The sequence below is a fragment of the Achroia grisella genome, unplaced genomic scaffold, assembly GCF_030625045.1.
Source record: "Achroia grisella isolate CSIRO2021 unplaced genomic scaffold, CSIRO_AGI_Agris_v1 utg1186, whole genome shotgun sequence".
Taxonomy (NCBI): Eukaryota; Metazoa; Arthropoda; class Insecta; order Lepidoptera; family Pyralidae; genus Achroia; species Achroia grisella.
Genome location: NW_026712592.1, coordinates 3,733,162 through 3,747,210, shown reverse-complemented (window position 1 = coordinate 3,747,210; position 14,049 = coordinate 3,733,162). Strand labels below are relative to the sequence as shown.

The following is a 14,049-nucleotide window of genomic DNA, read 5'->3' as shown; positions in this document are numbered from 1 at the left end:
AATACTATTATTGTACAGAATTAAATAGCACGCTGATATTTATTTATTTATTTTAATTCCGGCAACTTAATATTATTTTGTAGTCATTAGTGGTCCCCATATTTTGTATACATTGCAGACTAGCACATATATAAAAGAATTATATCTAAATTTAAACAAAATGCATCTAAATCTAAATCTAAACAAAGCACAGTCTCTGTGGTTACGACATTGATGATATCACTACCCCTACAGCTACTAGTCTTCCTTCATAAAGGTGGGCAGCATGTTGTGGGGAAACCTGGGCCATAAACGAATAATATTAGAAAATAATTTAATAAAGATATTTGTATAATTAATATATACATTTGAAAAACCATTATAACAAACATGTAGATTAAATAAATTGGTATTTATACCACGGTTAAGGTAATAAATACCTTACCGCTTAAAGCTTACTTTCTACTAATCTATTTATACCACAGGTTTATCTAAGATAAACAAATGTTTGATCAATCGAAACCACAACAATTAAAAACTACAAAAAACTGTATCAACTGTGTTTCCCGTCTTTTTAATTATATCATTTTAAACAATATTATGTGCCTTTTTCCTGTTCAAACGCCTTTAATGTCTGATCTTGTCATTCAAGTTCAAGATTTAGTCTGCGAGCGACGCGCATACTTGTTTGTAGTAAAAATTAACATCAGGACTCACTTTGTCCATTGATACTAAGTACAATTCATTATGTGTACGTTTATTCTGAGGATATATTTAATAGGTGAATATATTTTATACTTATATTACTATACTAATACGACACTATTGTACCGTTGTAAACAGGTAAAGTTTATTACTTAGGATGTTCGGGATAAATTCTTCGGTACTACTCATCCGATTTTGACAATTCTTTTAGTTTTAGTATTAGATAACCCATTTAACCCAATAAGGTTTTATCTTATGGATGATAATGTAATGGTGCACCTGCCTGCGCTACCGTTTATGCTGGCGGGGCACCATTGAAGGATGATAAGATGAGTATGAAGTCAAGTCAGTTAGCCCGTTGTAGTAAATTCACCATGAATTTATCATGGTTTCTAGAGGAAGTACGTGGAGGTCCACCTGATATGGTACATAGCTAGCATAGTAATGGGATTATTAGTCCACATTACTAACAATCCCCTTTCCCCAACACAATAAGGTTAGCTTCATGTTACGACCAATTATATAAGTTTATAAGTTTTATTAACTGAAATCAATGAGGACCGGGTAGAATAAAATGGCAAATAAGCTGACAAGCTACCTGATGGTGATATGGATTGTATTATATACGTATTTGTATGGATAGTATGACGGTATATGTAATACCGTACTGATATCATCACGTGACACCTGTGATAGTACTCATACGTTAACAGTCCTGACAACTAAGATGTTTCATGCATATTCGTCACCAGATAATACACGAATAATTTTAAGATAAATAAAGCCATTTATCTCAAATTTTAAGACCCGGTAACAATATATAATACATTAATAATGTATATTAAACACGAAAGTTTAAAAATAAGAGTGATAGTGAGATTCTTTATATGATTTTGAAATTCTCTTTGGGTGTATATAACACGATATATTTGCCAAAACTATATAATATTAATACCATACCTATTTTTAATGGAGTGGTTCCGTATAAATTTTTAGCACATATTTTTTTGTTTTTAGTCAAAATGAACATATTTATTACTCATTTTAAAATATCGGTCTGGGTGATTTCTATGCATAATATTTATGTATTTACAAAAAATATATATCTATGTATATGTATCAGTTATCTAGTACCCATAACACAAGCTCTAGCTAGCTTAACTTGGGTCTAGATGGAGCTGTGTGAATTGTCCTAAGATTATAATAATTATTATATTAAACATATTAAAAATAGATTTTTACAACAATTGCTTCTGCGACAAACCGTTTGCAAGATGTTAATAAAACTAAAAATATTTCTAGTGAGTAGTGAGAACTGGAAATAACTAGTTTCACTACGAACCCGCGATACTTGAATCTAGGGTTGCCATCCGTCCGGCTTTCCTGGACTTGTCCTAGTAGTAGAGGGCATTCGGGGATCTTCCGACGTATTTTTTAGGTTTAATATTAAAGTAAAAAATCGAACTGATTATTAAATCATAATTAATAAATTTATAACAAACTGTAATAACATTCTGTTTTGTTAGGTTACCTTATTTATTAAATTACTACATTCAATTTTAAGGTCAGAAGATAAATACAGAGATGATTCATGATATTAATAACTGTTTTTTATTACACTATATACTAAAAAACTTGGTGACATGTAAAACCCGGGGTTCTCACGCGTCTTGTCTTGGTTTCTAAATTTTAGAGATGGCAACCCTTCTTGACACATGTTATTTATTTTTGAATCGTTTTATTCAACGACTCGAAACGTCAGTTGATTATCGAGCACTGCTATTAATGTGAAAATAATGAGTACTTGAGAAGGTATATCTACTACACGAGATGACTGACTCATTTATCCGTTACATCATCTATCCATGCATATATATAAAGTCATATTTATTTACCGCTAACTATGAATTATAATAGATTTTACAATATTATTACCACAATACCTTTTAAGTGCTTCTTTAGAATTGCATTTTTGAAATATGAAAAATTAATTCAAGCTAACTTTACGAAATTAAAAAACATATATATTGTTAGGTTTTTGTCTCTTTGTCTGTGCAGTTTATTCTATTTTAGAAACAAACTAATGTGAATGCGATCTTCACTGTCACATTGTAGGAACATTTTCGTAACATATATTTTTTTTTTACCTATCAATTCAAAATAAATAAAGTAATAATAACTTAATAAATAAATAATGTAATTCACACAGCGCCATCTAATCCCAAAACAAGCTAATGTAACGTAAGTTATTTCAAACACCAAGAGTACCAAGTCACATGCTCAACTAGTACATAAGTTACGCCTTCTTGTAATTTGTTAGTAAATTACATTGTTTATAACAAATAAACCTGTTTCTGGCATTCAACTCGTTAAACTTAACGATGTCTAAATCCAGTTTAATTTAGATACACTAACGAAACCAGTTTCTATTATAAATAATGTAGGCAAGTAGTAATAAAGGTAAGTACACATGTACATAAACAACTATATTTATTTTTAACTAATTAGTAATACCATAAGTACGAAAGAGACAAAAGAGCAACTAAACAGTATAGTGGATTCAGTATTTTGTATTTGTTACTTTACTCACGCAATATTTTATAACCTCTAAGGCTCTATAATTTTATGCGAAATAATGTTCAATGACCTCGGTCGTGTTATGATTGATGTTTTTTGTTTGTATGACGTTATGTAATTACTATAATTATAGTGATGTGGAATTAAACGTTTAATGAAATTATATCATTGTAATAATTTCGATTCTTGTTTGTTTACTACTGGTACCACAGAACAGAAGGCTTCTCTGTTCTGTGACAGTTACGAATAATCACGTCGCATTATTTATAAAACGTGTAGCGTAAGTAGGTATATATACATATATAAAGTCATAGATTATAAAACTACCACTACCTATCGCACTGGTGTACAATGTATTAACGAAGGTAGTATGACTACAAGCATCAACAATTATAAAAATTAACCTTTCAGAATTATTTTTTAAAGAGACAGTGTATAGTGTATAATTCGATGCGTGATTTCGAAAAAGCTTGAATTTTTTTTATATTATTTATAAATGTGTATAATAGATTTATTATTAAAAATTTCAGTTGCTGTAATACAAGTTTTACAGGCGACAAAAGAAAATGTTTCTAGAGTTAAACGGGTAAGTGTATTTTAATATAGACCAAATGAGAAGCAAAGGGAATAGTGCATTAACCTTAACTAGACATTAAGAATTTCGAAGCATATCAATTTAGTTTTCCCCATTCTGAAAGTGGTATATATACAATCAATATATATAATAGTATAATAATTATGAATACTTAGTATAGTAGTAGGTATAAATACTTAGTAAAAACAGCATTATATTATGAAAAGAAAAAAAAAATAGAAAATCGACATCACAGCGAAACTTGTAAATCGATATTTCAAAATATATATATTTCGAGGTATTTTTTTATGGTAATGGTAGAATGCTCCCGCCTGTGCTTACGGTTTACGCTGCCGGGGCACCAGTGGAGGATGATAGGATGAACATTAGATCAGGTCATTTAACCCATCGTGACAAATTCACCAAGAATTTATCAAGATGGTTTCCAGGGGTAACCGCGTGGAGGTCAACGTGACATTGCTACCAATGGGGTTATTAGTTCATATTCTTAACAATCCTCTTCCCCCCATTTTCGAGGTTCAATATCGAGTATGCGATTTATGTACACACACTTTTGTCAAGTCAATGTGGTTAAGTCAAACTAGATTAACCTAGGCTAAACTAGTTTGTCCTGAAACGCTTACAATGAACCGGTTTAACATAGGAGAATCTAGTTTGGACTGCAATCAAGTATGGTTGGCCATATATACATACCTATAGCGGAACCCAAAGCCTTAAGCAATTTCTCAAAATTTCTATCATATCGGGAGATGTACTATTTCCAGATTTAATCTAATTTCAATATGTAATAACTTCTTCTTCTCAGACTAAATCTTTTATTCTATTTTATCATAATCTTCTTTCAGCATGGAGAAGGGTGGGATTGGAGTTATATTGATTCACTTGACACAACGCCTTCTGTAAGTAATAAAGTAATTTAAACTTTATTCACGATCGTTTGAGATTCAAGATTAAATATCCCATTTACATAGGTATATATAGCGTTGAAACCTTCAAGAAAAGAGCTAATTCCTTTTTAAAAGGCCGACAACGTACTTGCAATTCCCTTGGTGTTGCGGGTGCTCATGGGCGGCGGTAATCACTTACCATCAGGTGAGCCGCATGATCGTTTGTCCCTGTGTCATAAAAAAAAACCGTATATAACATTATATATACCTACGTAAACGGGATATTTACCGTGATAAAATTTTTTGGATGATATTTACGTATTATTTTACCTGATAATATTTACGAGGTAGTAAGGAAGATGTTCATATCTTTAGATCCATCTAAAGATTGAAAGTTCGAATTTAGCAACGACGTATTATTTATATTTCTGAACTAAATGCAGAATATTTTTTTTTCGATATGTCATGTGTTCACCGCTACGTTTTATTAGTAATAGTTGATAAATAAACATATATAATATATATGTATGTACATATAATGTATATAATAAGATTCCTTTTTTATAATATTTAGATTATTCACCTATTATAATGTTAATAGGTTTTTAATTTTATGTAATGACAATAACGGTCACAAATCGCTGAGATTTTAAATAACAGAGTATTATAGATTTAAAAATCATTTTTTCAAATATACATAATTAATAAATATTATACCTTACAATAGTAATAAATCATGATTAATGAGCGAAATAATTAAAGGGCAGTTTCCTTGTCTTTAGAATTAATATAAGATATTTATTACAGATAACCGTTAACCAGAGATTATTAGCACCCACAACAACAACAACAACCACAACAACCACAACAACAGCGGCTCCGTGTCTTGAACCACCATCCGTTCAACCAAACTTCCACGCTCCTGGCCGCAGAATAAGCACAACAAGTTAATCACTATACCTTACTATTCATAACATAATACCTTAATTTAATATATAGCAAAGTAGAGAACGGAATTCTTATTAATATGGACTAATAACTTATAGCTAGCAATGTAACAATGTATGTCATGTTGACCTCATGAGTATATTCACAAGTATGATTGTTTATATCTGGGTGTTTTCTATACATATTATGCATGAATTTATAAAGTTCATTTAAGTATTTATATCTGTTATATAGTACAAATAAAGGGGTTCTATTTGGGACTAGATGACGGTGTGTGATTTATCCTACTATTAATATTATCATATTGACTAAATAAACAATCAACTACCTTCATCTATCAGATTAGGATAACTAAAAAGGTAGATTTTGTTAAACCTGCAGTTAAATTTACTGATTGAATGGCAATATGAAGTATTTTGTTTTTGTTATTTTTTATATAATTATTACTATTAATGGGCTGTAATAAACCGTCAAGTATCTCTTTACTTTCCTATGTTATTAATTAGGGTGTACATGTATTATATATGTATATATAAACCTCCTTTCTTCTTTAACGTAGTTGTAAAGATTTATGTTTACATAGCTACGGACAGACTGCGACAGCGCCAGCGACAGCGACAGCGACAGCGACATTGTTTAAACTATATATTGATTTATATTATTTTTTTCTGCATTTCACAGAATGCTATGAATACATCTGGCAGTTAAAAGATCGAATAGATCAAATAAAAAAGGATGAAAGATGTAAGTAAGAAAATTTTAGAACTGTAATGATAGACTTTGTAGACTCTTCTACAGGATATAAGACGTAACATTTTAGCACTCCAAAAAGGCAATGCAAGATTGGTACCACCACAGGCATCATGATAACATGATGTAAACTCTGCTGTTCATGTATGTAGGTAATATTTAACATCAGATAGGCCGTCAGCTTGTATAACATTCCAATTGAGCACTTTAAAAAAATGTAAATTCAATTTTATGTAATACTAGCTGGAATTTAAATTTATTTGTCTAAATAAAAGTAGCCTAAGTTACTCCTTATTACATCAGCTACCTGTCAATAAAAGTCCCGTCAAAATCGGTCCAGCCATTTCAGAGATTATCCGGAACAAACAGATATACAGACAAAAATTGTAAAAACAATATTTTGGTGTATGTACCGTATTTATTCCATATGCATGTAGCAAAAAACTGTTATTTCAATAATACAAACAGATATTCTAATTTTATTTATATGTATAGATACATATAGGAACAATATTCCTACTAATTCAAGCTGTGTTCTAATGTTATAAATTAGGAAGTGTCAAGTAACAAAGTAGCATCTAGTAATTTGTTTGTCTATCAAAATTCATGTGTTTAATTAAGATCCAGTGTGTATTCATAAAAATTTAATTAATTTATTATTCACATTATATTAGATTATAATATTTATGTATTTACAGGTGCAAACTACCGACGCAAGTTTTGGGGAAATCGCTTTGTAATCGGAGGTCGGGTTACAGAACCCGGGGAATTTCCACACATGGTACATACTGCATTTTCCATTCATTTATTAAAATCGAACAGGATTGACGACACCGCCTAGCGGTGCCCTCAGATTAAAGTCGTATCCGTCAGGCGGGAGTTGGCCTTCAGCCGCTCCATAAGTCCATCCGCGGGTTTGGAGTGCCATCTGCACTCGCCCCCTATCATCCGGTGAATCTGTAAAGGCCAACTGCGGCCAAAAGCATTAGAGTAGTCCAAAACAAAAAGTCGTGACTTTATGAGTCTCTAGAGGTAGATTTTATAAGAAATTGTTTATATGGGTACCTCAGTCTCACCTATTTCAGGCGCTAAGCAGCTTGTTTTTTAAACAGTGCTTCGGTGTGATTAGAAGAAAAATTGGAGGATAAAAACCATGACATATTAATAATTTAAAAGAACTTATGTAATGAAAAGGCCTCCAGTAGTGCCGCAGTGTATCAACGATTTTCATTGGAGACATTCAGATTAGTATGAGACTAGGTGGAGCTCATAACTTTTTTTTTGTAATATTAATGGTAGTAAACATGCATACAAGTTTATTATTATCTAATAATATTTTATTCCACAGGGTGCTATAGGTTGGAGAGGTGTCACTGAAACATGGTTATTTAATTGTGGGAGCACCCTTATTAGCCCCAACTTCGTGCTAACTGCTGGTCATTGTATAAAAGCATCTCCCAGGGATACCAGAATTGCAGATATAGTTCCAAAAATTATAAGATTTGGTGTTAAGAACCTTAAAGATACCAGTGTAAGTATATTTACTTTTTACCACTACGCGCGGTAAAATTAATTGTATTTTTTTAAATAAAAAACTCCCTGCAAATGTAGCTTGTTACAGATAGACAGTAAGTGTTTTTTAATCTGTCAATGATATACTGTATCTACCCATTATAAACAATCAATCAAACATACATAAAAATCAAATGAACATTGTTAGTAAAGATAGCGAAAAAATTACATAGATACAGCTTGCTGATAAGTGCCGACTAGCGGTAAACTCTTCCAAAAGAATTTATTACTAAAATTATTGAGCTCCTTACTAACTTAATCCATTTTTGAAGTAATTGAAATGATAATCAAGCTAATTGCCAATCTGATGGTAAGTGGCAATGAACAGCACTAAGGACGTAATGTTATTATAAACAATTCAAATGCAATATATTTTCAACCGAATCTTCCTTTAATGCTAACCGTGCACCACGCGGTAGCAATATACCACGATCATATACGATAGTTATATATGTATACATTAAAGTGCATGTATCAAAGATTAATTTCCCCAGGATTCTACTGACAGAAATATCTCTAGAATCATACCTCATCCTCAATACAAACCACCGAAACAATATTTTGATATCGCTTTGATGGAAATTGAAAGTCCAGTAGACTTCAGTAAGGTGATACAACCGGCTTGTCTATGGAGCAGTAACCATGAAAGTTTTGGATCAAAAGCCACAGTCACTGGGTGGGGCGTTTATAGAAACGGTAAATGAATACTATTTACCTTATTAAATAAAATTATATTATTTACAAATACCACGTATATTGATTTCTATTTTTTTTAGAATTAGGCTTAATGCAGCAGTCTATCTAATAGTAAATCATTCATTTTATAATAAATATGGTTAAGTGAGTCTTACTACGAAAAAAATTGTGGTTAAAAAAAAATAGCGATTTATAACACCGCTCTGTTTCCAATGGTCGCATCGTTTGATTCCTCGCACGATACAAACATTTGTGTACTGTTTGTTTTACTACTTATTGGCTCTCAGACATACATTAAGTTCTCACTCGCCGTTCACAGCTCAATGGCCTCATGATGCCAGCAGTGTGCGCTAAAGACGGTATAATGCTTCCTTCTCTTTCCCACATATACTACATTTACTACATCTCTTCAATAATATCAGGTAACCGTGACACATCGGACGAACTGCAAGCTGGTGATATAAACATAATAGACTCTAGTAACTGCAACCAGCTGTTAAAATCCTCAACCAACAGACATTGGGTTGGATTTTTGGACAATCAGCTCTGCGCTGGGAAACTAGATGGTGGTATCGACGCCTGTCAGGTACGCAATTTATAGTTTGTTAACTTTGAAATAGTTTTAATAACATTTTGTTTTCAGTCCTATTATCTTAATCGACGATCTCGTTGGTCTAGAGGTTAATCACACCGCTTGACCTCCGATGGTCGTGGGTTCAATTGTTTGCATGCTTCAAACATTTGTATTCAAGAGTACGTTTGTTTGTATCGGTATCGGTGTTTTTTATGGTAAAAGAAAATATTTAAATATATCTATCAGTTGTCTAGTACCTATAACACAAGCACTGCTTAGCTTGGGACTATATGGCGATATATATTAATATTATTACTTACCATAATGTAATAATAGTTATAGGATACAACTAGTATTCTATAACTTCTAAGCAACAGGGAAATCAGCATTTCCTGCTCATTATCTGCTTCTTCCTTATCCCATTCATTTTGGGTCGGCGTAATATGTTTTTAAGATGATGAATTGAAGTAACAATGGATTAATTATTTTTCTTAATTTTTTTATTATTACATTACAGGGTGATTCAGGAGGACCGTTGCAAGTAAAGATTCCATTACCAGAACCATACGATAAACGTGAGGGGACTGTACATTACGTCGTTGGAATCACGTCGTTTGGCATTGGCTGCGCTCTTCCGAACTTACCCGGAGTATATACCAGAGTGTCTAGCTTTACCGATTGGATCGAAAGTATTGTTTGGAATCAATAAAATATATCTTGAAATCTCATGGTTTTATTAATTAAAAATAGTGTAACAAAAAGGCATACAAACACTATTCAACACCGAGTTATAAAAAAATAACTATGTAAGTATATATAAATCAAATATACTAAAAATAGCCAAACCTACCAAATATACTAATACAGATTAATTTTTGGAAAAAAAATATATAATTTATGTTACACGAATCAAATATAATACTGTAGTTAAGAGGCCTTTCACATTTTTTGGCATAAAAGCGGGGTCTTTGGGGTTCTGGTTCTAAGAAATTAAGAGTCGGATATACATTTTGATTTGATCTGAATTATATATATAGATATCTTATCTTAAAAACTACATCTTTGAAATGTTAATTTTCTCTTTATTAGTCTTCCTCATTTCTAAAATAGTTTATTCAAAAACGCTAAGAGACAGAAGTTTGGGGTCGTCGTTCATTAATAAACAAACATAAATTGATATGATATCTTTACTAAAACTTGATAATTACTTTATAAATTGAGACAGCATCGTCCTTTTTTTTATTTTCAACTTAAATATCTAAAAAATTGATCATAATTAAACCCGAAATTTCAACAAAACTTTGCCATAATCATTTCTAATTTTCTCATAAATACAACGAAATTTTTGCATAAAAAAAACATAATAATAAAGTTAATATACTTGTAAATTAGAAATATAAAAAAAATATATAAGTTTCTAAGAAAAAAATAAACAATAATAATAATTTAAAGTTGTATAAATTCCGTTGCGCCAAAAGTAAATTCTCAGTGCTGCGCTAGCGCTCGTCGAGGTAGGATCTATGCCATTTTTTACGACACCGCTACGATAAGACATTCGTAAACATTTGTCAGTGAACATTACTATAGTGCGACTAAACAATTTTGATAATTTAAGTAATATTTAATTAATTTTGCTAATACATACTTATATTTCTACGAATATTAATTTAAAGTTGTTGTTTAATATATATATAATATTTATTTTAGCATGCCAAGACAAAAGTACAGTTATGCTACAGATAAAACCTACCTACCCTGCTGCACTATGAAAAGCACAAGAGCATGGTATTTCGTCACACTAATGGCAATTAATTGTTAAAAATAAAAAAAACCATTTTTAGTATTTTTAAAAAAAACTGCTTATCTGAGAGAAAAATGTAAGAAAATGTAAACGAATTTTACTTTATGTTTATTTTGTAGTTTTTTCTAAATTAAAATAGGGTTATTGTTTATAAAAATACCATTATTATTTTTACGTACATTTGTCTTGTGTTATATAATCTAGTATGCAATGTGGATTGTAAATAAATTACCAAATTATATATAAATTATATTCCTTAATGTTTAGAGATATTTTATCCAATTTACTTTATTTTATTTTACACAATACAGATATTTCTAAATTGCAACCATTGTGTTATTATACTCGTTGGACTTTCATTACTGTACAGTTATGTCAAATAGTCTAATAATTATGTGTCTTTGGGTGATAAGTCAACAACATTATAAATGTTTTTATTTAGAGACTAGCTTTCAGCTGGTGGCTTCGCCCGCGTGAACATGGGATATATAGATTATCGCGCGTTTAAAGATCCGTGTACAGTATTGGGACGTTATATATAAACCTTCCTCTTGAGTCTATCTATTCTGTCTATTAAATAATAACGAATCAAAATCTGCGTAGTTTTTTAAGATCAAAACATACATAGATCTATTACATGTGTAGAAGACATTTTAACTTTAAAATGGTATTGGCAGATCATTTGGAATCATCGGTATTCTTGGTATATGAGCTGGTTGCCCAGCTAACGTACCGGTTATAATGGTCTACAATTAAATTGTCTTTCAATTCTTTAGTAAGCAACATATCCAATGGGACGCCATTGCACATGTTCGGCGGGCTTAAATTTCATGATTGGATCATGCTTTTGAGAATTCCTTCCTCAAGTTTGAGCAGTTAGTGTAGGAAATCACTATCTGTGCTTCCATAAAAATGGGCTCTCATATTTGTCAGTAGTTTTAAACTTTCAATTAAAGTCCATAAGGGAGACGATGTTAATGACACAGAGAGTCTTTCAGAAATCTCCAGCAAAAGTATAAAAGTAATCCCGCCAATGAGAGCAGAGGTGTTTCTAAGGTCTTTTAAGGTTCTGGCCAAAGTCTCTATAGCTCATGGTGATTTCATTCCATATAAGCAATGAGGCGTCTTGTAATAATCTATAAAAAGTTTTGATATTAACACGTAATTATTTGTCAAGAATCAAGATCCGGCCAACCAAGAACGAGAATCTGCAATATCAGCCAATCATGCGGCGACGTCAATGATGCAGGAACAGCAATGATAGCAGTTGAAGCTTTTTTTATACAACTTAGAATGGCAAACAAGCTGACGGTCCCCCAAGCATTGCCATTCCTGAGAATGTGAGGTTTTATTCCTGAGGTGTTATTCCCCTGTACCCTGTAAATTCACTGCCATATATATATACACAGATAGTCTATATAGATAGATATACATATACACAGATAGTATACCTTGAGAAAGGTCATAGACTACTTTATAGTGCGAAAAAGGGTTGTAAGGGATTGAAAGCGGAGATGACAGGTTGTATAAAAGTATCGTCATTGTTTAAGTGAAACAATGAAACTTTTTTGGGTTATAATCTAAATATATTTCCTTTATTTGGTAAATTTCATTATACCACGTTGACGAAGTCGCGGACACACCTAATATACATATAAGGATGGGAACTTTAAATCGAAACAAAGGCGTGAAAACACAACTATTATATATAAATAAAATAATTATTTGCCTAAGTTTAATATTTAGAACAAGTGAATATGGCAATAATGCATCCGACTCTTATAATAAATTATCTTGTATTTATTAATAAATAAATTTAATTAATATATAATAAGAATTAATTAGTACATTTATGTTATAGTAATTTCATCTTCCTGTCCTTATCCCAATTATTTGTTACTCATATTACTTAAGGTTTTGGCTTTTAGTTATACAATCGGCCAGCATCCTGACTTCAACCCTCTAGGAATAATATAATAAAAAAATATGGTCATTATTAGCACTTTGATAATTAATATAAATCACGTTATTTAAAAAAATCCAATAAATAGTTTATGTTACTCAGTTAAGTAAAAACATATCACATTATTAATTAAAATATTACAAGGATCAAAATGGTTCATACTAAATCCACACCGATTGCGCTACACGTTTATTTGCGTCTGTGTGCGTGTATTACTGTGTGTGTGCGTAAATCCATACGATTAAACCTAAAGTTGACCGGCATCATTTTGTAATAGTCCTCTTAACTAAAAAGCGAAAGATTTAATCATTGATAGTGGTCAGGCCGTTAAGATATTAATTTGAATTCCACATACCAATAGTTTACTTAACTGATTAACTTTAGATACCTATAATCTATTTGTCATCGATAGCCTAAAATTCGGTCGTATTAAGCACTAGAATTCAGGAATATATAACTGGCCGCAAATAAAGCGAAAATTCTTTTAAATAAAAAAGAGGAAAAAATAGAATATACGTCCGCCGCGCGCCCCGTCTTCTGTTATTGTTAATATTATAAACTAGAAACACACATTTTAAGGCGCAGAGCCGTTTTCTTCATTGAATAATTATTTTTTCCTAGACGAAGATACCGTCTGTGCACTGTTGTACAAACTATTTCGGCGTATCATGGCGTTCATTATATCCCGTAAGAGTTCTCTGCTATCCGAAGATCTTATACCTAGACAATTGTTCTTTAACAGTGATTGCTGGTCAGTGCGTACAGTTATATTGTGGGTATTTACTGCCGCGCAGTCAGAGACTATACAAGTTTGTACAAGAACGGCCTGTATGTCCGGTTAAGTTCCCGCGTATATTGACTCTTACACGCCTCTTTATTAGATAGATTAAAAAAGTATGAGACTATTTAGAACTGTTAAAATTTGAACTCGAATATTATAAAAAATATTATTACTTCTATCTTCTATTGATTTCAATTAAAAAATCATATTTGTTGAATGTG

At 31.4% G+C, this 14,049-nt stretch overlaps 1 protein-coding gene across 1 annotated transcript; it reads left to right on the top strand.

Annotated features, from left to right (window-relative positions):
- The first annotated feature begins 642 nt into the window (after positions 1–642).
- Positions 643–10,006, top strand: LOC131854327 (serine protease snake-like). The gene is made up of 10 exons (XM_059205433.1): positions 643–760; positions 3,792–3,847; positions 4,702–4,755; positions 5,551–5,689; positions 6,373–6,435; positions 7,140–7,222; positions 7,790–7,972; positions 8,508–8,709; positions 9,132–9,295; positions 9,801–10,006. Exons 1-10 carry the CDS (start codon positions 727–729, stop codon positions 9,990–9,992), a joined length of 1,170 nt encoding a protein of 389 aa, XP_059061416.1. The 5' UTR covers positions 643–726; the 3' UTR covers positions 9,993–10,006.
- The last annotated feature ends 4,043 nt before the right edge of the window (positions 10,007–14,049 follow it).

What these genes read in the sequence shown, in the direction of transcription:
- LOC131854327 (XM_059205433.1), top strand. Translation starts at nt 727, where the DNA reads ATGTGTACGTTTATTCTGAGGATATATTTAATAG. An exon ending in CACTTGACACAACGCCTTCT is followed by an intron (nt 4,756 to 5,550) that starts GTAAGTAATAAA and finishes TATTTATTACAG; the next exon opens with ATAACCGTTAACCAGAGATT. An exon ending in CCGGGGAATTTCCACACATG is followed by an intron (nt 7,223 to 7,789) that starts GTACATACTGCA and finishes TTTATTCCACAG; the next exon opens with GGTGCTATAGGTTGGAGAGG.